Here is a 25,801-nt window from a genome sequence, read left to right on the forward strand (position 1 = left end):
AAATCACCACACTGCCTTCTGGCAATTGAAAGCACAGTGGCATACAGTAGTTATATCACTTTAAAGTTAGGCTCCAGCTCCTATTCTTTCACTTTGCCATTAGAAGTTCATGATTGTCATATGGCAATTTTCTATATTTTTTAAAAAAATATTTATTGGTGTTTAACAAGTCCTGAACCATAATGGTTTTGTCTGAAAAATTAGTTCTAATTACAGTATTCATTTCAATCAATAGGATGTAGTGGGGTATTTGACTCATGTACAGACTCTATGTGCTATTGCTTTCAGGTGACTGTGAGTGACGCAGTAACCCATTAGGCCAGGAGGAGACCTTGCTTGCAGTCCTGTCTCAGGTGATGCTCTACTCCTTGGCTGAGGACATTTCCTCCTATACCTTGGGTCGAATGAGACCCTGACTATGCAGGTGCAGATTTGTTATTTAAAAAGTTACCAGTGACTTTTCCCAGGGCTGAGAGGAGACAAGCCAGCAGGATCCATTGCAGTAATCATCTCCCAGCTGCCCTGGACTGAGCTCTATGTCCCCCATTAGTTCCATGCCACACTGCTCCCAGACCTCAGGGTGTTACAGCCAGGTCCTTCAGTTGTCCCCAACCCCTCTTCCCTGTCTGTGCTCTACGTCCTGTGCCTTGCTGCTGTTTTGGTTTTGGGGTGTTTAGGCCAAAAAGGCTGGGCGCAACTGATGTAAAGGGGAATGGTGGCTTTGCATAATGTGAATTACATGTCCTACATATAGCTTATCCTAAAATCCCAACTGTATGTGAGCAAGTGTGATGGGCAGAACTTTGCTTCGATGGGCTGGTTGAGCCCTGCTTTCTATTTCCCTGATAATCTGCGTTTGATTTTTAAACAAATTGTTTTCCTGCTGGATAAAAGGCTGATAATAAGCAGATCCCTGAGAGGCAGGGTAATGCTTTTTATCATCTCAATTTCCTCTCTACCAATAAGGCTGACTGTAAGACTCCCTCCCAGGGGAAGTATTGTGGCATTCACAAGTCAGCCTGAAGGTATTCCTCTCTAAGGAAGGAGGCACAACTGGCATTTAGAAGCAGCACCCAACAGTGGTCATGTCATTAGAAGGGGTCACAGATCATCAAAGATCCCCAGAGAAAACCCCTCCCCTGGGGAAGTACTGGGGCATTCCCACATAAGCCTGAAAGTATAGAAGCTGTTGAACTGTTGCTGTGTGGGCCCCAACCCCAACAGATCAAGACTGCCACGATCACTCCAACGGGACATGGAAAATTGCAGCAATCAAGTCTTGTTGCTAGATCCACGGATGGTAGTATGTTTCCTCTCCACTACCTACTCTTGTCCTTTCCTTCTCTTCTTATATATTTTCTTGGTCATATTTTTATAATCTTATAGAAAAGAACCAAAACTGCTACATACCTCCTTTCTGCTGCAACCAAATTGTTTTAAAATAAAACTGCCTCATACATATACATCGGTCATTCAGTGTTGTTTTACTCTAATCCAACTCAAGGGATCTATTGACAAGGACCTCAGTTACCATGCTTTAGAGGTGGATTGTAACACTAAGGTAAGAAGAAGTACACATTAAAATATTCAGAATAATAGGTATTTATTTTCAGTGCTATTTTCATTAAATATTGGTATAATATATCCATGTCTGAAGTAACAAATTAAAAATAAACTCAAGATTTCAGTCCCATATTTGTGCTGCATATTTTTTTCTACCATTATACATAATTTTGAAGCAAACACACAGAGTTTGTAATTCTGAATGCAGTTAGGAATATTATTTTAACACAGTCACTTTTTGTTTCACTATAATTTTGCTGAGAATGGTTATTATTGCATGATACACTTTTAATAGATGTTTTAGTTATACTAGTTTTCTATTAAATCACATATACCGTAATTATAGGAAGATGGGCATGAAGATGTGCTTTGAGCCAAGGATGGCAGTATTGAATCAGAGTGATAGCACATACCGCAGGATTATTGTCTGCCTGCACTAGAGCCCAGATCCAGCATAGCCATTTCAGTGTGTGCTTAGCTTTAGACATGAGTCATTTCAGTGTCATCCATGGCCTTAAGTGTTTGCTGAATCAAGGGCTAGCCAAATCTGCAGAACTAAATTCATAGACTTCTTTAACTGTGTGTTGTTTGAAAACAGGTATGCTGGTTTCATATTTTATAAGATATTTTGTAATGGCCTCTGTAAGATTTTTCGTATCAGTGAAGCACCCATGAAAGTTTCTAACCTGGTTCATAGACTATGAAAAAATAAGCAGCTACAATGACTCTCTTCTATACACTTTGTTAAAAGTAACACCTGGTTTGAAAAGTTATTAAAGTAATTTTTTCCATGGTAAAATATATTTAAAAAAATAAACTCTTAATTTAATAATCTTCCATCAAACATATAAGCATGTTAAAGGGCAGGGCATACTTCAGGTATTTTCATTTATAAATGCAAGAGATTGAGTGTATCAATCTTTCTGCACTTAAATGCTGGTGGTAGTAAGGCCCTTTCAGCTAAGTCTCCATCAAGCCCAACATCAGTGAGCTAAAAAAACAAACAAACACAAATTTTGCTTGCATATAATTTTTTTCATAATCCTGAATTTAAAAAAAAATCCTCTCTCCTTAGAAAAGAACTGTTATTTAACTGCTGCCATTAAAAAAGTATACCTCACCTCCACGGTGTTTTAATTTTAATCAGTAATTCTGAACGCAAAGGATTTAAACACTCACTAAAATTGCTGTGGCATGCCATCAGACTCCTAATATTCATAAATTGTGCTAATTCCCATTTAAATCATGAAGCTATAGCTTAGAGCTAGAGCTAATGGTTGTCTTAGTGTTAAAGGTCTATTTCCACCAGATTTTCTTTATTCTATTTTGCAAATAACTGACAGTGCTCATGATGTGATCCTGAAAAACTGTTTGGTGTTATTAGCAAAAGCTATAGTTGGTGTGAAGACTCTCCATGCTCATGCAGTGAGTTGCATTGCTGGGGGGACCATGTTCTGCACTGCAGTGGTCTTGGGCCCAGCCATGAAGGTGCAGCTGGGCAGGCCGGGGTCTTCAGTACTCCACTGAGCTCACAATTGCCATTGGCTCATCAAATGTTGCCAACCTTATCTGCTTTGGGGTAGGGATGGAGAGAATTTCCCCGGTCTCAGTTGGTGAGTGAATCCCATTGTCCATTATGTTTGAAACCTCCTCCTCGTGGTCCTCGTACAGTGTGTTGATGTGCAGCAAAGGGTGTGCTGGGTTGCAGTTCAGTGCAGGTGTTGGCTCTGGCTTGACCTGGTTCAAAGCCATACTGGTGGCAGCAGCAGTCGTGGCTATATGGTTGTGGTTACATGTGACAAAAGCTGCAGCAGCAGGCACAGTTCTGCATGTCTCAGATGAGTATAGGATCTCTTTTGCAGGATGAGGGGTGTCTAAAAGAAAACAAAACTGCCAGTTAAAGACAGGTAGCCTTTCACCCTTCCAGTCCATCAGTGAGGAGTGTCCTGAACCAATAAAAGTCATTGGCAGTTTTGCCACTGATTTTGGTGGGTTTAAAGTGGACCCCAAACTGAATTTTCTTGGTACCTCTTGAGACATCCAACAGCATTGTTTCAAAACAATAGGGTTGTAAGCTCAGGGAAATAGGACAAACAACAAATGGGGTTTGTAAATATCACTTTTAAAATGCATGCTCATGCTTCTTTATGTGAATGGTAGTTTTGTAAAACAATGAAAATAACAACTGAAAAATATATTTTATTCCTCTCTACAGTCTAGCTGGTGTTTTATAAATGTTATGATTTAATGTTTTGACAAACATTATGACTATTGAAATCCACAGGATGGAATACAAAAGGCACCAATACTTTCAACGGGAAAAAGTAGTGGTTACACATTGTAAGCCACTCGTTTTTAGAAAGAACTCAGCAATTTGATATTAACTGATGTCTCTTTCCAGAAATTTTAAGTCTGCCTTACCTGATGGACTGCAATGTAGGTCTAACTCAAAAACAAAGCTGAAACTTTTTAATGCAAATGGGGAGTCACAGAGCCCCAAAACTCCAGTAATTATTTTTTTATCCTTAAAATATTCAAGTGCTAATTTAGATGAAGGTAATTGAGACCAGAAAACCCCAGTGGTTTTGAGGAGTTGAAATCAGAGCAGGTTTACTGGATAAGGAATGCTGTAGAATAGCTCACATGCACATTGGGAGTTGGAGGGCTCTAAGGAGCATAGGGATTCGGAAGTGATAGAAATTTTTATACCTCAAATCACTTCTTTGCTGGGCAGTGGGGTGACGGTAGATGTCAGTCTGTCGAAGCCCAGAGGGAGGTCTTAGCTTGTAATGAGATGAGAGCCATTGCTTTAAGTACATACAGATTTTTCTGTAACTTCAACTGCATAGTGCTTCTTTCTTATGTCAGTAGCTTACAAAAATAAACAAGAAGATATCTGTCTATCAGTTTATCTACTGATCTATTAGTTTTCTTAATGTTTAAATGGCTTTCCTCATCACTCTAGCACCTAGCAATTATTGATATATTTGAAACACTCCTTCGAGTTAAGACAGGGACAGGCTTTTCAAGATACATACAGGAAATTGAGACACAGAAAGAGCATCTCCCTTGAAGCCACACAGGAAGGGAATGGCAAAAATACTGAATCCCTGACCAGCACCCACACTTCAGACCATCCATCCTCTGATCCACAGGAGACACAGGACAATTTAAAGCATCTCTTGCATGAAGGACAATGTCAATGAACTGAGTTGTGACTTCCTAGGGGACAAACACGTGCCAACCACTAAGAGTTGGTATACTAGATTTTTTTTCCTACAGACAGCTTTAGTCTGCCATTACTAGTCTCCCATTCACTCCTAAGGGGCTATTACTGTTCAGAATACTGCTCATCTAACATGGAAGTCTCCGTAAGACTTGATAATGCAGGTTTGAAATTTGCCAGGTGCTGGTGAAGAAGGAAGGGTATCATGGAGGCCAAGCACTCCACTTTTGCTTGGCAAGGCATGACCACACTGGTAGTTGTGAAAATCTGCTTACATTTGAAAAATTACCCATATCAACAGCCTGCAACCTGTTTTGTACAGCTCTACCTGTAATAATCCTTACCTTCCATATAGTTGTTAAAGAGAAATAATATTTCTGAGGCTTGCAAGCCCTGAGATTATTAGCTATCCCAAAATCTAGCAAGGTAGGTCAAACAGTTCTGATATTTGAATTCCTGAAGACTGCTATGTAACTTATGGTCTGTGAAGGTGGTATGGGCATTATGGCATACTGTACCTTTGAGAGAGGAGGTAACGTGCACTACAACATTTTCCTCCTGGTTTAAAAATCCACCTTCTTGGCTTTTTGACGTAGGCATCGAGGGGATAGCTGGAACCTCTGGCTTGGGTTTTTTGCTACTAAGTATATATGGATGAACATCCAAGGAAAAGTGCCGTGTGTGCTTTTTTTCAGTGCTTGTGCTTGGGATGGCATTTGGCTCAGTTTTATGAGCAGACGATTGCTGTGAGGATTTTGCAGCAGACTCTAACAAAGGAGCTATAAGGCTGTCCGTTGCTGTTTTTCTCCGCACAGGCTTCGGTTTATCAGGTTTATGGTTTTCAACCTTCATAATGGCTAACTGTTCCTTGAATGGCTGGGGAAGGGGATTGGTAGTTGGAATCCATTTCATCTTCTTCCTTGGTCTCTTAATGATAAGTTGTTCATTAGCATCAATGTCTGCTGGATCAACACTTGGGTCTATCGTCTGGATCCCTGAATCGCGCATGGTTGGAGTGGCATCATGATTGGACTGGGCCAATGCTGCAAGCAGCTGGCGTACCACATTGTCATACATCAGATCACTTTCATTTGTAATAAAATCCAGACGATTCAAAGATTTTATGTGGTCCCGATTTTCATTACAAAACATGGCCAAAATATTGATATCACAAAACTGGGATTTCTGCCACTGTTTCTTAGTTTTTATTCCAACTTTGTTCAGTTTATCAAATATGAAGTTAGACTTGCGAAATATGAAGAGGTGAATTAAGTTGATGAGGATTATCAAGTTCATGAAACAGAGGAGAACGATATCTACACCAGCAATAATCCGCTGGAGCTGGACAGATGGCAACTTACAGTTCACTCTGATGTGCAATTTGGAGCTGCTCGTTTTGTCTGGAGGCTCCCCTAGTGCACATGTAAATTCATTTTGCTTCTGTGTAGCATAGTAAGTGGATAAGTAAGTGATTGGTATGATGCTTAAAAAGATGATGAACAGATGTCTTGCAAGATAAAGCTTAGCTAAAAAGTTACTTCGTCCTCTTCTTTCCAGGTATTTCTCAAACAAGTTCTGTTCAGGGCTTTTTTCCTTCTCTGCATTCTCAATAATTTCTCTTTTCTCTCTCTCTGTGATCCCTGGGCCTTTGGACTGAATCTGTTTCTCTATTTTTGGTGCCCGCCCTTCAGCTGCACGGTGGTAGCAGTTATCGATCTCCTGAAGCAAAAAATTAAGCTCTGAAGTCAGTCGGGTGGAGGCAAGAAATTCCCAGCCCAGAGCTGGAATGTACATTATCCCAGCAAAAGCCAGCAGTGCATAAGGTAGGAACTTATGCTCAAACAAGGAGGGCCAGTGGCTGGCATCAACTCCTGGCAAGGCATCTTTTAATTCTGTCCAACAATATCCTCTGGCATACAAGGCTTGATCGCGGGTGAAGTTGTGTGGTGTATAACAGTATATTGGCTCCTCTGTATAACAGAGAGAAAAGTCACTGCTGTGCATTTAACCTACAAAAGGAGCTCTGGAAAATAAACATTTCAAATTATATCATTTTACTGTATCTTTACATGACCATTAAGCCCTCCATGTCTATTAGCCAGCTCATCCTCACAAACCCCAAGGCAAAACTGTTTACGTGGGAGTTTTAGAATGAATCTGAGCTAGAAATGTCACCAAGAAATACATACTTTTGTTTAATTACCTCTCTGAAAACAATTCCTAACCAACTGTGATCTGAACTCTGCAAAGCTAAAAGACCTGATATTCAGTACACAGTCAGTAGCTGAGGATGCTCCATGAAAATACTGAAATTTAGATGAAATTTAAGGTTCAATCCAGCCAAGCATTCTTCTAAATAGAAAAAAGTTAGATGCAGTTCAAAGCAATGCGTTTAATACTTACTAACAAAGTCTACTCCTTTGATAGGGTAGAAAAAATTGAAACTTACAACATACAAGGATTTAGTCAACTGTAACCCTCTTAGCTAACATTCTTGAATTAAAGTGTGATTGACCAGGACAGAATCTGGTGTGCTACCAACTTATCACTATGAAAATTCAATTCTACATTTGAAACTGTAAGACTGGTTTTTTACACAACATGTAATTAAATGGTGGCACAGTATTATGAAAGAAACAAATAAAAGAAATAGTAAAGTATCATGTTGTTTGATAACATTAAATATTAAAAATTAATAGGCAAGCAAAAGCCCCTGATCATTCTGACTTAACAGATGACTCCTTACTTGACCAGTTACTTTTCATATATGAGTAAATTAAAAGCACAAAAATTGTGGGGTTTGTTTTTTTAAAGTGATTCAGTGAGGATTCTTTTCTATAAATACTACCAATTTAAACAGAGTGATAGAATAAATGCTGCTACCCAAGACAGTACATACAGAGAGTAAGCCCTGCAAATTCTTTAGTATTACTTTTGAAGACTATTTTAAAATTATCTAAGTTCAGTCTCAGAGGAGAGCTTGAAGCACTCTAAAGTCACACAACTTCCCATTTAGAGTATTTTTGAGTATTTACAGCCCTGTGTTGTAAGAAAAATGCTCACTGACTCCCTTGGTTTCAGTAATTACACACCCTCTGAACTCTACCCATGAAGGGATACACACAAAAAATGTCATCTCCTACTATCAAAGACTCACTGTACAATTTCCCAAACAAATAGATTCCTATGTGAAAATGTTCTCACAGGGAAATAAAAAAGGCAAGCAGCATGCTAAGTTTCTTGTAAGCAGAAATTTTTTATTTGGGTATTCCTAAGCTCAGTAGAACTTGCCAATATGAAACTCAGTTTGCTGCGGCATACATGGGTTCATTTCTCCTAGGTCTCAACATCATAAATACTTGGGAAAACAGCAACAAGTATTAGTACAAATCACCCATGTGGATTATTTTTGATTCATGTATCAGTTGCTACTATCAAATAAACTGAACAGTCTTTTCAGTTTTCTTCACTGAGATCTGAAAGGTGCCTTTTGCCAAAATTGTATATATACAACAACAATTAAATATATATTTATTTTATAAATAAAAAAAGGAAACAAAATGCCTTAACATTCACATTGCACAGATACACCAAGAGACTAACTTCACTCTATCCACTGCCACTGCTTTAGTGAAAGAAGACCTAAGAGTTTCACAACTCCAGTTTGGACTGACCAGCTGCATTACACGCTACAAAATGGGGCTGCCCCAGCCAGTAGCGAAAGCAAATGTCATTTTACAGGAGTCTGTTTCCTTTTCCTCTGTTAAGCAACTTTTTATCTGATCCCATTGCATGTTAAGTTGTGAAAGATCTCCAATTTACTGGGCCAGCTGAGCATGATGCCCCATTCTTAGTCAATGGTTTGTAGCTTGTTGATACTAGTCTAGAATTTTCTTTGTATATTTGTAAAATTTACAAGATTAGCATTAAAAAAGGCTGTAATTGTGTTAAAATCACAGCTCTAATGTTGGATCATGCAAAATAAAAGAATTTTAAGTTTATATTCATAAATATAGAAAGTTTCAACTGATACTCTTATTTCACCCTGAAAATCCTCAAGCAGTTTAGGAAACTTCTTTTTCATATAACCCTTCCAGCCACCATGAAATACAACTTTTCCCTGAGACTCCACAGTTTAATTGCATATATGGCATAACTGTTCAATCATGTCAGAAAATACAATGGAGTAAGGTGCTGTAAAGAAAACTTTTTAAAAGCTTAGGGAGCATTATTATGAATGAATGGATTGGTCATCCTCTCAATGTGGTCTAATCCAAAGCCCATAAAAATAATTTATCCCTCTGATCCTTGAAAGCTACATTCCTGTGAGTACAAGGGACAGAAATTCCTGTAAAAAAATGGGACAACAAGGTCATCATCTCCAAAATAATCCTTTGCCAGTTCCAAACAATTATGAAAGGGTGGTTCAGGGTGGACATTAAGCTGTGATGCCTACATGTGCATTTCTAGCAAAGGCAATAAAAAGGTAACTAAACTGCCATTGGTATTGGTGCATGGAATACTAAACTCCACTTTTTGCAGTAAATGTGATAGCTTACTGCCAGAGTTTTAGTCCTGATACTCAAAGTCTCAGTAAGTTCAAGGTCTGAAGGTTCACCTACACAATGTGTTAACTGCATGCCAGAATACGAAGTTCAACAGTTTCAGAAGAAAACAGTAGGAATACCTAAGAAAAATGTCCTGTCTTCAGTAATACTTTGTAATACTTTCCTACAGTCACTGTCATTCCCAGGAAATGTCCCTTTTGAATAATTACGATGCTGTTAAGAAAGCTTCTCAGTTTGACCATTCATGAGACTCTAGCAGTCATCAACAATACTAAGTAACCCTCTCCTAATGCTGTGCAGAAATAATTACTACATTGGGAAAAAGAAAGTATTCTATGGTAATAAATTAAAAAGTATACCATACTTTTATCTTACACTGACCAGCATAAAGATGCACACAAAGATGCTTAGCTTCCTTTTTTCAGTATGTCAGAAGTTTTCAACATAAATGCATTTTATCCTGCTCACTATGCACTTAAGTAGCTTCTAGACATCCACAAAACTAGTCTCTAGGATAAGGTGTGAGAGACATCTCACTGAATTTTCCAGACATGGAATCAAGATGAAATAATCAATACAGAATTACTTGTGTAATATAATTGATTACATTACATTATGCCACTTGAAAAATTAAAATCCTTTGGCAGCTAAGTTTTTCCACATGCTCCATTCTGTACCATCTCATCCCATCAGTATAAGTACTACTTAAATGGAGAACAACAACTTATGGAAGGTAAAAAAGGAAGGAAAAGTGCATGGCTGTGAGAAGGCAGTGAAGGTAGAGGGAGGAATGAAGGAAGGGGCTGTGCTCAAGAAACTCTTTCTAAAGAATCTAAACACAGCATGGAAAAAAGGAGTGAAGGCAAAGTATGGAACTTAGGAGCTGTCAAGTCCTCTGACTTCTACAAAAGGCTTTGAAAAATGCATATGGGCTTCCTGCAGGCAGAGGCTCCCACTCCTACTGTTTCCAATCCAAGGTCAGCCACCTCCCTTCAGCAGTTCCTCAACCTCTATGTATTTTAGTATATGGTCAACTGCCCCCTTTGAGAGACCCTGAATTAAAAACACCAGTTGTTAGGCTGCAAGTACTAGGCATGAAAATATGTTACACAAATAAATATCCTGCTGAATTTCAAACTGAAGTTACAATATCACACAGTCTGAATTCCTCAAGAGAGGGGCTGTAATGCTGACGTTTAGGGTTGGAACTCCTGTGAAACTTCCCACTACAAAAATGAATCTCGTATCTGGAAATGGAGTTACCAATGGAAAAATCTGATGACTGAGTTCTAGACCATTCTCTGAAGTTAAACCCCAGTGCAGAATCATGGAGATGGTGATGGGAACTATGGAAAGAGTCTCAGATTCCACTCAAAGCAGTCACAACTGATTTCACACCAGCTTTATTAGGGCTTTGTCTGTCTGAAAACCTCCAAAGATGGAGGCTACACAAGCTGCCTGTGCGTCCTGTTCTGATGCTTGGTTGTCCACAAGGTGAACTTCCTTTTTCATGTCCAGCAAGAATTGCTGATTCAGGTAGGAATATTTTTTTTCACTTCTGAGAAATGGTCATTTCCAAAAATGAATGCAATGGCCAGTTGCACTTGGAACACATCAGGTAAAATATGGCTAGAAGGCTATCATTGACATATACATGGCTAGAGCTCAGGCCTCAGTATTGCACCTGAGCCAGAGGAAGAGATCCCAGCAGCATGGTTCAACAAGGAAGCCGTGCATGTGTGTGTGCATACACGTGTGTGCATATTTGCCTATTTATAACAAGAACCACCTTCCAAAACCAAACGTGGCCTGGTTTATGGAACGCCAAAATGACACTGGTCAAGAAGATACAGTGAAGGTCTAGATATGTATCACTGTCCATTGTTTATGCAAGGATAAGTTTTTACAGGTCTTCCTGGGAAACTGAGTGAATTGCATCTAACATATTCACCACCCCCTCAACAATAAAGATAACAATGACAATCTCTTAGCATTCAACAGTGTAAAAAGTCAGACCTGCTCCTAAAAAGACCAGTGACTTCATGCCTGGGCATTTCCCTTGAAGCCAGTGGAATTGCTCCCAGTGAATAAAATCTGGCATGTGCATCTCTCTTTGAAGAACTGATGGTGCAGTGGAGTCAATTTCAAGCTTCTAAAATATTATTATGAGCAAAATTTATTTAAATAAATACAGAAAACATATTTAGAGTGCTTTGGTAGGCATTACAAATTAAGAAAATATTAGTAATAAAAAGTATATGCCCTTATGTAACAGGGCAAATGACTTTGCACACCTACTGCATTCCCAGTGGAATAAAGTATAGTTGCCCAAAGCAAAATATAAACCACAATAATAAATTGTGTATGTCTACTGTGACCTCCAGCTTTTAGAATTTACTCTGGAAGAAGAAATCACACCTCATTAATCTTCTAACTGAATTGCATGATTTCAGGATTCCAGTGCACTAATTCAGTTATGCAGAAGAAACAGTACAATTTTCTAACAGCAGACAGAAAAAAATAAACAGTTTTCAGAAAATGTAATTCAAATATGAAAAAAGATGAAAATTCTTGTGCTTAGTACACCAAGGCAAAGGTAAGCATGCCTCTTGTCCAAAAAATTCTTCAACCATCTAGAGGTAAATATTCAACCTGCCCACCATGGCCTTGCATGGGTATAGACAGCAGGACTGGTGCTTAGGTGCTGCTGAACAGGCTGGATCTCCCAGTTCCTGGACAAGTGCCTAAACCCTCATGTTGGAGTCTCGAGCTTAGTATCAGGTAAGTATATTGGTAAGCATACTTACTGAGTTAAATATACTAGACTCATCCTGGCCTAGTGCTTTCTAGCAACTGGCCTTCTGCTCTCTTGAAGAGCGCTTGTAAATCATCCTCATACCTGTGCCCAACCTTCCAATGAAGAAAAGCTGGCAATCCAGTCAAGATCTCTGAAGCACTCTTTGTACTCTCCCTTTGTCTCCAAGAAGAAATTCAACATTTAGGTAGAGTCTCTGAATCTCCCCGCCCATCACTTCCCAGTACACAAGTTTCTAACAGACAAAATAATTTAGAACCTCCCTGAATTCAGCAATAAATATTAGTATTTGAAAAGGGTATTCCTTATCTAACTACTGTCCTTACTTTGTGTCATACTTGTAAGTGATACATGCATGCCTCATTCATCTTGGGTATTAGAAAGATTGCACAAGAAAGCAGGTAGCCAACTGTTTATTTTAAGAAACAAAATAATTTATTTAGTACTTTCTCAGCAATTTTTAAATGGAAAAGAAGAAATGTCCTGGATCCTCTTCTCTCTGGAAAAAAAAAAAAAGAATAAAAAACATTCATGTTATTGAGGTTGAAAATTAGTCTGAAACAGTAAAACATTATCTAAACAGTATACATGTTTTCCATTTCAGTCACATAGTCCACAAGGAATATGTAACACTGCTTTGAATGTGATTTTAACAAATGCTGGATAATACCTGAATTAAACTCACAGCAAAAGAAAAAAACTCCCTTAATTTAACTAGTTCATTTCAACTACTTTATTTAAAGGTTAGAAATTAGTACAGCATAAGAATGGATCCCTGACATTGCTTTTGTATATCAACTGTAGATATACTTAGTAGTCCTATTTAATGAATCAAGTTTACTCATATGACTAAGAAAACATCCATCAAACCAAGCCTTAACTTAGCAAGCTAATTATTATTACTTTTATCAAAACAAAAAACAGTTACCTTTCTTAGGGAATATTCTTTTCAAATCTGAATACAGGTTCCATGCCCTTGAAGTCTTCCTAAGGTACAAATTTCTCCATGATCAGCAAGGTAAGGTATAGCCTTTTTTGCCCAATCTCTGAAACCACTTGTCCTGTTTAAGAAAAAAATCTTGAAAACAAAGTCCCTAAAGAAATGAGATAGGAAACCACTGCTGCTAATAAGTGTTACTGGCCTGTACTCTACAAGGATTAGTCATAATGAGTGAGATGTAGATAAGCAGTTTCAAAGACATACAGGTATTCGGTCGCCCCAGTGCAAGGGCAGCATCAGGTGTCCCCGTATTTCCAATTTGGGTTTTTTTGCCTTGCAGGACTGCTACTTGAACTGCATATATTTTGGATCTGCAGAATCAATAAATTAACAATGCACTTTCCTAGGGTATATATAAATTTACAGAACTATATTCCCTGTATGTAATAAACACTGGCACTTCTAAAAGTAGCTGGTATGCTGAAGTTCCCTTACCAGCAATCAGAGGCTTAAAGACTTTTAACACCTGCCCAGGTTAGTCAGGAGACAAAGATACCTGCTCCTACTTGGCTGGTATGTTGAAGGCTGCTGGAGGAGGTTATTCCAGAAATAGCAACTGTTATGCAGAAGGTCCAGAAACACCTAAACAAAATCCCTTCAGATGCTCCTATAGAGGAATTTTCTTCATTAATGAGCAACCATCCACCATCTGATGGCCATACAGTATAATGTCACTGGAAAGAGAGCTTATTTACAGTGACTTTACTGTTGAACTTCACTAGCAGCATTTCCTTCTGTGATTATGAGAGCTCTGTGAGCACACAGAAAACACCTGGAAGGAAATTACAAAGCTTGTGTTTGTACATAGAGGTGTGTTTCTGTTTTATAATGTTGCTCTGTATTATGCGAAGATTTTAGGGAAGGTTAGATGTGAATTTAAAGGAATGTATTCATCAAAACATAATTAATGAAATTCAGCCATGCAGACAGCCCTACAAGAGATCTGAATAACATTTACTTCTAAATTTAGTGCTTACATGAGGAGGTGAGTGGAATTTTGGTGATGTACAGATCTTCTGCACAGGAGAAGTAGTAAGGTGTGAAAATAATATTTTAATGTTTTGCAAAGATTAAAAAAATAATGTTGGGCAGTTCAGAAATTGCCCTCTAGAGATGGAAGCCCGAAGCAACTACACAAGCACCCAGACAGTATGATAATGTGAACTACAGAAATACCTAATGTAAACGGCAGGAATAAACGGCAAAGTGAAACGAATTACAAAAATCCAATGACACTGATTATGTGTAAGCAAGGGTGGTTTCTTAAATCCAGGGTCAAGTGGAAAATACAACCACAGAAAGCAACAGGAAACAGGTTTGTTCTTCTTCATCACTGTTATTAATGACTAGAAATTAAAAAGACGGTTTGTATTAAGTACTTCTTGTCACAAACATAGCACTTGGAAAATTTCATATTGAAAAAGAAGAAAATGACAAATATATTGCTCATTAGGTAATAATATTATTTTAATAACGTAGTATTTAATGGGCAGAGATGGCCAGTCTACTGCATTTTGGAGAACTGGTTCCTCTATGTGCAGAGAAATTGAGTTTTCTAAAGTATCACAACTGTTTTGATCCATCATAGCAGAGCCAGGAGAATCGGCTGGTCCCAGGGGCTCTGCCAGTTCCAGTGTGGAGGTCTCCTGACTTCCTGAAGAGGCATGGATCTCTCAGAAGATAAGGTACCTCAACCTCATAATGTGAAATAACTACTTCAGCATGTAACTAAAATGCTCCAGAAATAGTCACTGAGCTCTAAACTGCAAAAAACACACCACACATCTCAGCACCTGGCTCAGCACTGCTCCAGCAGCTGCGAATCTGCATGGCAGGCACGGTGCCACTAAAGAAAAGCAAACAAATCCCCAAACCTTGCTCTCATAATGAACTGCTGCATTTCCCAGTCCAAGTGCAAGAGTATAATACATGCCTGGGACAAAATCCCCAATGAGGTAAATATCTGCACTGATTTCAATGTTTTTCTTAGAATCAATTCTGTAGCATGTGAAACAAATGGAACCTCTACACAAATCATGCCAGCCAACTGCAAAATTATTCAGCTTTTTAAATTAAACGTGTATACCTACTGAGGGTGCCCACTGCAGTTATTTTTAATGCCGACAGAACCCAAGTAACTCAGTGACAATGCAGATTCTTCTTGAAGAGTTTTACAGCTCTAAGAAATCACACAAGTTGAGATTTTCTCTGCATCATGGATGCATGATTTCTATCTACTTCAGCGAAAACAGAGTGCCTCAAATACATCAGGGTAGCTTTGAAAAACAGTCTCAACCTTATTCTTATTCACAAGGTTTCCTCTTGACAAAGGTGAATAAATTAAGTAGCTCTTAAACAAAAATATTTTTGAGCATCTGATTAAATATGAAAGCATGTAGTAAGATAAAACTCATCCACATTTTGGGCCTCTTCACATATATGACACTTGAAAAAATGAAGGAGTTAGTAGTATAAACAGGGTCATTAAGGACTATATAAAAACAGATGATGTACCTGTGTCAATGAAGTTAGAGAAATGGAATTTATGACAGAAAAATATCTGTAGTCACTAAGAATTGCAGTGGAGCAATTATACGTGTATGGCTCATGCATTTCCTCAAGAATACCTTTCTATTCACCTGTATAACTGCAAATCTTTAAATGATCAAAACTCACAGAATCCCAGCTTGTATACCTTGAGCACACCTCGTGTTTGTATGTATGTAAACTGCCCTTACCTTTTGGGAAAAATTCCATCAGCAATGCAAACAGCCAGCAGCTGAACTGCAGCCAGCTTGTATCATTTAACCCTTTTTAAAAATGCATGCTTAGAAAGCACTTAAGTGGTCCTGAGACACTCCTTAAATTCTCTTTTCTCTGCTAATATCACCTCAGAAACCATTTTGGCACTGGTGCCATGAGGTACACAAAACATTTTGTCCCTCTACTTTTAGCACTAAGAATAATCACTTGAAAAATGTCATCTTTACTTTCTTACTGTTGTGTCTTTAAGTGCAGTTAATGAGAAAAGATGGAAAACAAGATCAAAAGTCATCCAATTAGATAAGTCATGTAAGTAAGCACATGTAAATAGCCTGGCACAACTTGAAACAGAAATACAAGTTAGAAAAGCTGACCAGAAACACAAAATAAAACTCGATCTCATAATACAGAAATCTGCAACATTACTATTTCAAACACACTGTAGGGTGAAAAGCAAAGAAGACATTGAACTCATGCATATACTGTATTAGAGTGAAACAGGCATGTGAATGATTACAAATCAGAAAATAAAACATAAAAACATGAACTGACCCTTAAGTCATTTAACTTAGTCTCTTTCCATTGCTTTCTCATGAAAATTTTCTAGCAGAAGGACAGTTGATAGCTGAGCTATGTAACTGCTAAGAGACACAGAAATACAGTATTTTTGAGGAATGTTTTTTTGTATTTTGTAGGCACTGTTTTATAAATCTAGCATGGAAATCAATGCCAAAGCTTGGCTTTTGACTAAAGATCAACTGGATGATTGCTCTGCTTTATTTTAATAAAGTACTGGTATTTAACAGCTTCTGAGAGAAAAGCAAACATGACTGCAATATGGAAAAAGTAATTCACGGTACACAGAAAGCACGAGGCGCTGCACAAGAGGGATATGACTTAGCAAAGACCTCAACCATATCAATTTGGAAACCAAAATACTTCGATATTGTGGAGATAACAGATAAAACCAGCAAGGCATTCTCCTTTAGGACCCACCACTCTCCTGTCCCTTACATGGAAAACTTCCCACAGACATTATTGATGGCGTTGCTTCTGAACTCAGCACAACAATGAACTGGAATACTTAAACCACTCACTAAAAATACTAAGTGATACCAACAAACTAAGCAACACATGATGAAAGTCACGTATGTCTTAATCTACTGGACTGTAGAACAGTGTCTTGGAAGTTCAGCAAATGCCATGAGACACTTCAATACAAAAGGCTGCCACCCGCTGCCAGTAGCACTGCTGCCAGTCAGGGAGGACAGAACACAGCACTTGCTGACGCAGCAACATCCCACTTGTGGCTGTGGCGTGTGTGTACTAGTACCATGGTAAAAACAGGGAGAGTAAGGGACGAAAAACACGGTACATCAAACAGACCCACTTCAAACTGGCAGTAAATGTTGCTGACTAATACTTCACATTCTGTGGGTTTTGGAAAAGAAGTGAAAATAATAAGGCACTGTTTTAAAGGACTAATCCCTTTTTATCTAGATCCATACCACTCCAAATTGACCGTGCTTTCACAGGAGATACTGAAACATTGTAACTAAAAACAACTGCTGAAATCCAACAGGGACTATAGCTGGACTAGAACTACATAACTGAGACGCTAATCTACTAGCATTTAACTAAAGTTTGGTGTTCTACAATTTTTTTCACCAAATATTAACCTAAGGCTGGCTTACCTTAACAAGGAAACACTTTAAATAAAAAGAATCTCAAGACCTTTATCATAGGAAAGGGAACAATCCAGTAGGGTGCAATGCAGCTAAAATGAAGTGACAACCTATACTTACAGGCTTCAAATTTGCTACACCACCAGCCAGTACCTGGTACAGTCACCTCTTCATGCACTGTGACAGAGCAGTACTTTCAGTCTGAACTCTCTGTTCACACTGGTTGTATTTTACTTCTAGTTTGCACAGGAATAACTAAATGCTCAAGCTGCTAGAAAATGAAAAGTTAGGTATGAGAAATCAAATCTTCACAGAGTCAAATACAAGCATGGACCTTTGCAAAGTCCTGTGTATACATCTGCATGAGTGCTACAGCAGATGCCTAAGACTATATGGGGTGTAATGGGGGTCATGTCACTGTTCTGACAGAATGTCAGACACATTGGCTTTCATATTTAAATAAAAAATTTAATTGCTATCTTTAAAGCACTTTGATTTCCAAAAAAAATGTGAGCAAACCAGTTCCCTTGGGATCACCAACTGCACACACTTGTCTCAACAAGGAAATTGCTACAGGAGAGGTTTCTCTTAGCCTATGCTGCCTTCTGTAGGCACCTTCACCAGGGCTGAGAGCCCTGCAACTCCAGGAAACCAGAAAACTCATACTTAAATACAAATCCATCCTCTGGGTCAGAGAAAAAGGCCTCAAAACCTTTCCTTATTATCCTTGAGGTCAACATACACTGGCCCCTAAACAGAGGTGCCTGGTTTTATATGAAGTCTGTTCACAGGTGAGTTTTAGAAACAGTATTAATTTTTCTCTTGTGGATGTTCATGTGGGCTTTCTCTGTGTCAGGTAGCTAAATGATAATCTTATGGTGATCTTATACCCAGTATAAATATGGCACATGGATTTATTTTAACTAACTTTGAAGGAGTGTGGTTTGGTTGAAAAACATTAAAGGAGAAATGACAACATAGGTTAGCTGAGTGATTTTCTTTCCTCTTATGAAAAAAGTTTAGGAAGTGGGGACCAGTACAAGAATTTTATTTTACTTCAGCCATTAGAGTGAACTCCTGTTCCCACCGAAATCAATGGTCAAACTCTTACTACTACTTTGCAGCCTGGATTTAACACTCAGAAGCACATCCTAGTAGTGTGTATGCCCTTCACGTTCCCTGTGCAGAGAGCTGAATTTCACCCCAAATGCACTGATGCACAGTAGTGAAGTTTGGAAACAAAACCTTACCTCCCAGTAAATTCTGATTACGTTACAGATTCATATACAGGGCAAAAGCAAACCAAGGATGACAGCCCCTTTTTTAACCTTTAGTCAGAGTGTAAGGAGACCAAGCACCCAGGGCTGCATAACACGAAGCCCGGCCAAGAGGCCTTCTCTGTTCTCTGGAGGTCCCACCTGCAGTCCTGCATCCAGCTCTGGGGCCATCTGCACAGAAAATCTCTGCTAGAGTGAGTTCAGAGGAGGGCCATGAAATGATGAGAGGGATGGAGTACTTAGATAGCAGGCTGAGAGATTGGGATTTTCAGCCTAGGGAAGAGAAGGTTCCCGGAAGACCTTACTGCAGCCTTTCGGTACTTAGAGGGGGCTTTCAAGAAAGATGGGGACTATTGACAGGGCAATGGTTTTAAATTGGAAAAGGGTAGCTTTAGACTGCACACAAGGAAGAAATTCTTTACTGTGAGAGTGGTGAGGCACTGAACACACTGCCCAGAAAGGTTGTGAAGGCCTCATCCCTGGAACTGTTCAAGGACAGGTTGGACAGGGCTTTGAGCAACCTGGTCTAGTGGAAGATGTCTGTGTTCATGGCAGGGAGTTGGACTAGATATCTTTAAAGGTCCTTTCAACCCAAACCATTATATGATTTTAAGATAGATATAATAGAAGAAAAGCACAATACCCAATTTAAAATCTTGTAACACGTTAAGTTCAGATGGATTGTGATTTATTCAGAACATCAGCACTCCAATTCAAGGGCAAACAAACCACTACATGAAGAGTACATGCATTTACCTGAACAATGACTTTGTCCATGGCACTAAAATAATTAAGATAATTAACTAACTAACTTTATCTCCAGCCACAGGCACAATACACTATACAATATATTATACTACAGACATAATGATTTTTAAGGCTGTTAATTACAATCTTTCAAATAAACAACATGCTCTCTCTCTTGTCCTGTGTTGTAGGGCTGAACTCTGCTTTCAAGCATGTTTCACTGTAGCCTCTGGCCCCAGACGACTCTCTGCTGCCCTGGGATCCCCAGGATTCCTGTGATGATGGGATGCCTTCTGCCCACCCCCAAGGAAGGACACCCACACTGCTCGGCCAAGCAACTCCCACTATACTTGTTGCACAGACTGTGCAGCTGCTCTTGACTGCGCTTTAAGCTACACTTTGAACTCACACAAACTCAGAGGTAGATCAGAGACACAAGAGGCTCTTATCTGCTTTACCTACTCATCGTGCAGGTTCTTCCAATGCTCGGCAAAAAAGTTTTGTGAGCAACTGCTGATCTTAGACACTTTTATGTCATGAGTGCACGCACCTATATTCCAAAAGCTTTACAATACTGATTAAAGAAGATGGTATAGCCCCCAGAAAAGGGGGTTGTTTTCCATTTAGTAGCATGATGGTATCTTCCCATGGCTTACACTGGATATCATTAATAGAATGAGGAATAATGAAAAGCATCATTAGTGCCCAAAGCAAAGTTTGGGAAGCTACTATGATATTCACAACAACGGAGAAGTAGGTACCTTACTCAATTTTATCATCAAAGTTTGTACTTTCAGACCTATTATTTAAATTGCACAGAAGGAGCAATATCTAAAGCAAATAAACAAAGGTACATTTTTTCCAAGGTCAGTGACAGTGCCTGGGTGAAACAACACAACCTGTATAATCAGTAGTAAGCATGTATCCAGCTGAACTATTGTTATTGCCAGGGTCAGTGTCTCTGGACAAGTTTGACTTAGTAAAGAAGTCTGAGTAAATATTGTTTTCTTAAAGAGTAACATTTGATTCAGATCACATTAAAAGTAATAAAAGTTTTGCTCTTGAATTCTGTGGAAGCAGAATTGAATGTACTAACCCTGAACTCTGTGACTCAACCCCAGAAAACAATCTTTAGTTTTTTAAGACTGTGAAGATTTTTTTATATTGCATTCTCTTGTACCTGTAATTTTTGTTTTTTCTTATACTATTTTTCTAACTGCAGACCTTCTGAACAAACACATGACATCATAGGAGAGAAGAATGTTATCCTATGTTTTTCCAGAGCTGTAAGTGTGTTTTCTGTGATGCCTCATAAGCTTTGCCCTGGCAGGACACAATAGACTGCTGCTCTTACTGGGTCAAATGAGAATACATAGTGCTTAAGTAGACTTAAGTGATGTTGCTTTAGGTCTGTCTGAAAAACAAATATGGAACACAACTGTCAGCCTAGAGAAGTCTCCCACAGCACATAATAAACTCAATTGCAGAAATACAGGCAGAGGCAAGTAAACTCAGTAGACACCCTTTCTTCCAAATATCTGTGGGGATCAGTTTAGCCTTGCAGAGGGACAACCACTGTATAAATGTGAGCCTCTTAGATTTGACACTTCCTACACAATCTGCAGTCTCAGATGACTTGTTCATATGGAGCAAGTTACTGCTGTCTGAATAAGCACTGAGTCACCAAAGGGCTTCTGCTAGGAAAGTTGCACTATGTCAAGGAACACACATGAAGGGGGGGAATGACCTTGCCTGCACCCTAGGTCGTCTTTAGGCCCCCTGAGGTTCAACACTGCACATCTCACGCAATATCAAAGCACATACGTAAGTAAGTAAGTAATCATGCACTCTCGTGAACTTCTGTGGGATTGCCTTTTTATTAGCTTACTTCTCTACAGAGGAAGGGATCACAAAACTTTCACATTCCAGAGGATTCCCAAAGGTGACCTTGAATCCTGTCTTTCTTTCAGTTGCTGTGAAAACTTGCTTTTCATATGCCCTGCAAACTTGGTTTGTCCAAGATATCCCCAGATGACCATCCAAAAAAATGAGGCTTATTTCCTGTGGCTGAGGATCTTGAGCTATGTAAGTCTATTTTTTAAAAATCTGAGGTAGACTGAAAAAGTTTTAAGTATAATTAAGAAAACTCTTCAGACTCCATTTGTAAGCAGTTATTCTTCTAGATGATTTATCTCATAATGAAAACAAGTATTAAGGATATTAAGTGCTGGAAGTCAATCCCAAAGCAGCATGCAAAGCAAAAGCCTATTCTGGTATGTTTAAACTGATTGAATACAGCCAATTCTCACCAACATCACATGGTACAGACTGACAGGTCAGTTCTGTATATTAAAGTGCGAATAATCCCCCATGGATGTTCAGTATGGAGCTTCAAGGGACGTCAAAAGCAGCCAGGCACTGGCAGCTACACTCGTCAATTCCATACTTCACAAAGCAAAACAATGTTTACATATGTGCCAGTGGCCAAAGATGTGTCGTAACAGTTACTGGATCAGTAAATTTCAAGACTCATCAAAACATGACCTTCCCAGACTGGTGGTGTAAAAACAGGATGTACGTGAGATGTAGGCCCTCAACAGACACCGGTGATTTCCACTGCCACAATATGGCAAAGCACACTGTGCATGTGGCCCCATATATAATATCGGACTTCACGAAAGCATCAGCTGCTCCCTAGCAGGTCACTTAACACTCATGCTGTAGATGCCTGAACATCCGGACCAGTGCTTGCTGTCAGCCAGACTCCAGCTCAGGACCTGCCCAGGACCCACCTCAAGGAGCATTAACCTGCACTCTGTGTCACCCCCGCTGGCTCTCAGCCGCTGCAGGGCAGTGACCACCTCCCTGCAGGGCAGTGACCTGGTGGGGCCGCTCGCCGCGGGTGGGTGGCTGGGACCCGTCCCCACCGCCCGCCTGCCGAGGCGAGAGGCAGCAGCTGCCCCCGTCAGGGAGCGGCCACCTCGGCGACACCGCTGCCCTGCCCGCTACGGCGAGGGGCAGTGGCCGCGTCCTGGGCACAGGTGACTCTCAGGGAGTGGCTGATGCCGCCCTGCCGCCGTCCCCGCCCGCCAGGGCCAGGACTGGTAGGCGTCTCTCGCACCAGTGCTCCCGCTCAGCAGCCAAGGCCCTGCCCGTCCTGCCGCCCTTACCGGCAAAGTTCTTGGTGAAGACGAGGGTGACGAGGAGGATGGGGATGAGGACGGTCCCGATGGTGACCACGCGGTCGAAGGGCAGCTCCAGCTTCAGCTGGAGGAGCAGAGCCGCCAGCGCGCCCGCCTTGTCATCTTGCTGCCCCGGCAGGATGAGCTCCTTCAGCTTCTCGCCCGCCAGCAGCGCCGTGGCCATGTCGGGGTGGTTATCGATGATGTGTTGCATAAGCAGCGGCGGCGGGCGGCCTCACGCCGCCGGGCCTCCCCGGGACGGGCTGGCTGCGGGCGGCGCCCGCGCGGCCCTGCGGGGACAACACCGACAGCGGTGACAGCGGTGCCGGCGGGGCCGCGCTGCCGCAGTCGCACCGAGCGCTCCGCGGCCCGGGCGGACCCCGCGGCTGCAGCTGTGCCGCGCACGGCAGCCCCCGCTCCCCGCAGCCCCGCGGGCACATGCCGTGAGAGGCGGGCGGCGACACGAGCTGCCGGTGACAGCTGTGCCATTAAACGCTGCCTTCCATTCGCATCCCGTGCCGTGCAGCAGCGGCGCAGCAGCCATGCAACCGGGCGGACCGGAGCCGCCTCCCGAGGTGCTGCAGACAAGGAAGGGGGCATTTACCTGGCAACTTCGCTTCCCTCGGCTGCCCGGGGGATGTTGAGCAAAACCGATGGTTGGCACAGAACAGCGGAAGCCGCAAATAAACCTACACTGGACCTTCCTGACCAAAAAATGCCCCTGCACCTCCACAAGTAATAAAATCGCTCCGAGTGCGGAGAGGGAGGCGGATGACGTGCTGATGCTCGTTACAGCAGCGGGCGGCTGGCGCTCGCAGGGAAGTGCCCGCCTGCACCGACCCGCGGCAACGTGCGGAGCAGTTCAAGGGGCTCGCAGCGGCAGTGGGGAGGAGGAAGAGGAGGAGGAGGAGGAGACGGCGAGAGCAGCCCAGAATGAACTGCGGGTCCGCAGAGGTCGTTTCAGGCATCAAAGCGAACAACTGGGGCCGGGCGCGGCCGCAGCAGCGCGGCCGGTGCGGCACAGCCCATGCGGAGCTGCGGAGCGCAACACGTTGTGGCGGCCCCGGGCGGCGGCGGCAGCCGCGTCCCTGCAGGAGCACCGCGCGGCGCCCGCACCGCGCATGCGCCACGGGCACGGCGGGCAGTACCGGCGGAGACGGCTCGGGAGGGCCTTGCGGAGACCCTGGAGAGGAGGCATGTGGAGGGGCCCCGAAGAGAGAGGGGTGTGGAGGGGCCCCGGAGAGAGGGGTCTGAAGGGGCCCTGGGGCACGGCGGGGGCCCCGGCAGGAGGGGGCCCGGGCTCCTTGCCCTCTCCATCCCCAGCCCGCCCCGCCGGCCACACAAGGGAGCCCGGGAACGCGGCTGCTCCCGCATCGCAGCGACGGAGCGGGTGTTGGTGAGGGAAAGGGAAACCCTCACCTAAGCAGGCTGCGCCCTGAGGGTCTTGAACCTGCGGGCACGTCAGGATTTAGGTGCTGCCATTTAAAAGCCCTTCCAGGTGCTGTCTTCTAAAGTGCATGTGGGGTTGGGCACACCTGGTTAAACAACCTGAGGGCAGAGCACTTCGCAGAAATGCAGAGGCGACCTTTCAGTCTGGTGGGGTCCAGGCCTGTATCTTCTCAGAGATGGCCAGACCTTGCTCTCTTCCTCTGGGACAGGGTGGGAACGGAGCACGCATTAACACTGACAGCAAAAGCTGGACCACACCGTGTCAAAGGAGGGTGTATGTGCTGCATCACAGCCAGCAGCTACGGGGTTCTGCCTAAAGCTCCAGGTCACAGTTCCTCCTCCTCAAGTTGTTTATAGATTTTATATTTAGCAGTACTTAGATGAAAGCAGAGATACGCTTTCTCTCAAAGATTTGCAGTTGTCATCTGCAACTCACATGAGGAAGATTTTCATCTTTACCATGAAATTTTCCTTTCTCCAGTCACTGTGAGCAGTATGATGGTTCTGCTTATTATGCAAGTTTAAATATTGGGTGCAAGCTTTAAATAATACTTCTTGGCAGGGGTGCCTCCATCCAGGCAGGGATGCAATGAGCAAGACAAAAGGGATGTCCTGATGGTGACAGCTCTGATGAAGGCTCCCAGGCAGCAGACAAAAAACCCTTGTTGCCACATGCACCTGAAGAGTACTGAGGATGGGAAGGCAGGAGAGCCTAAACTTGAAGCTGTCACCATCATTTGTTTCATTTTCCCTGCTCTTCAACCTCTATGGGTTCTGTACCTTTGTTGGTCTCCTGTAAGGACTAACATAGAGTATCTGCCTCATGGGTAGAGGACAGGGAGGAGTGGTACCCTCTCCTTGTCCAGGTACAGTGGGTACTTTCCATGTAATGCAGCAGGGAGTTCTGGGTCACCAGCAGAATCCCAGGCAGGAGAGTATGCAGGGCAAGGTGGGAGGCAGAGGATCTTGATGCAGTGAACTTGGGAGCAGAGTATAGCCTGTGTTGTTCCCACATGTGAGAAGCGGGGACAGTTGCTGGGTCAGGGTTCAAGGCCCAATAATCCACCCTATCTGTAATGAGGAATAGATGCACCAGTTTCTCTTGCTGTAGCTGTATTTGGGGTACTCTGGTATTTTATCAGGCCCTTTCCATTCCAACAACAAAGAACCAAAATGCCTTAAGCACCTGTTATTGCTGCTTCCAGAGGGATGTTACTGAGCACAGGAGACAGTACAGTAGTACTGAGGCAGTTCAGCTGATCTGCAAAACTTTTGCTCAGAGATTCAGTATTGTAATCATTTCACCATGCTTTTCTCTGCTGTCAACAGTCTTGTCCTGCTCACCGAGAATGTGGCTGAAAGAGCATTTTCCTAATCCTTACTATGTCCTCTCCTTTTTGAATCCTCTCTTTTGCCCATACAATTACTTAATTCAAAACAAGGTGCTTGCTTTTTGTTTTCAGAGGCTTCCTTTGGTATTTCCCCTTCTACCTTCCCCTGCCTGAGCCCTTAGCATTTGTCTGCTA

General features: G+C 41.8%; 1 protein-coding gene across 3 annotated transcripts; it reads right to left on the reverse strand.

Annotated features, from left to right (window-relative positions):
* Positions 1-1,654: 1,654 nt before the first annotated feature.
* Positions 1,655-23,930, reverse strand: PANX2 (pannexin 2). 3 transcript variants are annotated; one of them, XM_071552551.1, is made up of 4 exons: positions 23,431-23,930; positions 22,815-23,116; positions 5,308-6,759; positions 1,655-3,437 (listed from the first exon to the last, which is right to left on the reverse strand). In XM_071552551.1, the coding sequence occupies exons 2-4, from the start codon at positions 23,038-23,040 to the stop codon at positions 3,076-3,078; spliced, it is 2,040 nt and encodes a 679-aa protein (XP_071408652.1). In that variant the 5' UTR covers positions 23,041-23,116; positions 23,431-23,930; the 3' UTR covers positions 1,655-3,075. The 3 variants fall into 3 exon arrangements, with proteins under 3 accessions (XP_071408652.1, XP_071408653.1, XP_071408654.1); XM_071552553.1 differs by lacking the exon at positions 1,655-3,437 and adding an exon at positions 4,341-4,434; XM_071552552.1 differs by lacking the exon at positions 23,431-23,930 and having other exon boundaries at positions 5,308-6,812; positions 22,815-22,835.
* Positions 23,931-25,801: the final 1,871 nt, after the last annotated feature.

The sequence above is a fragment of the Pithys albifrons genome, chromosome 3, assembly GCF_047495875.1.
Source record: "Pithys albifrons albifrons isolate INPA30051 chromosome 3, PitAlb_v1, whole genome shotgun sequence".
NCBI lineage: Eukaryota > Metazoa > Chordata > Aves > Passeriformes > Thamnophilidae > Pithys > Pithys albifrons.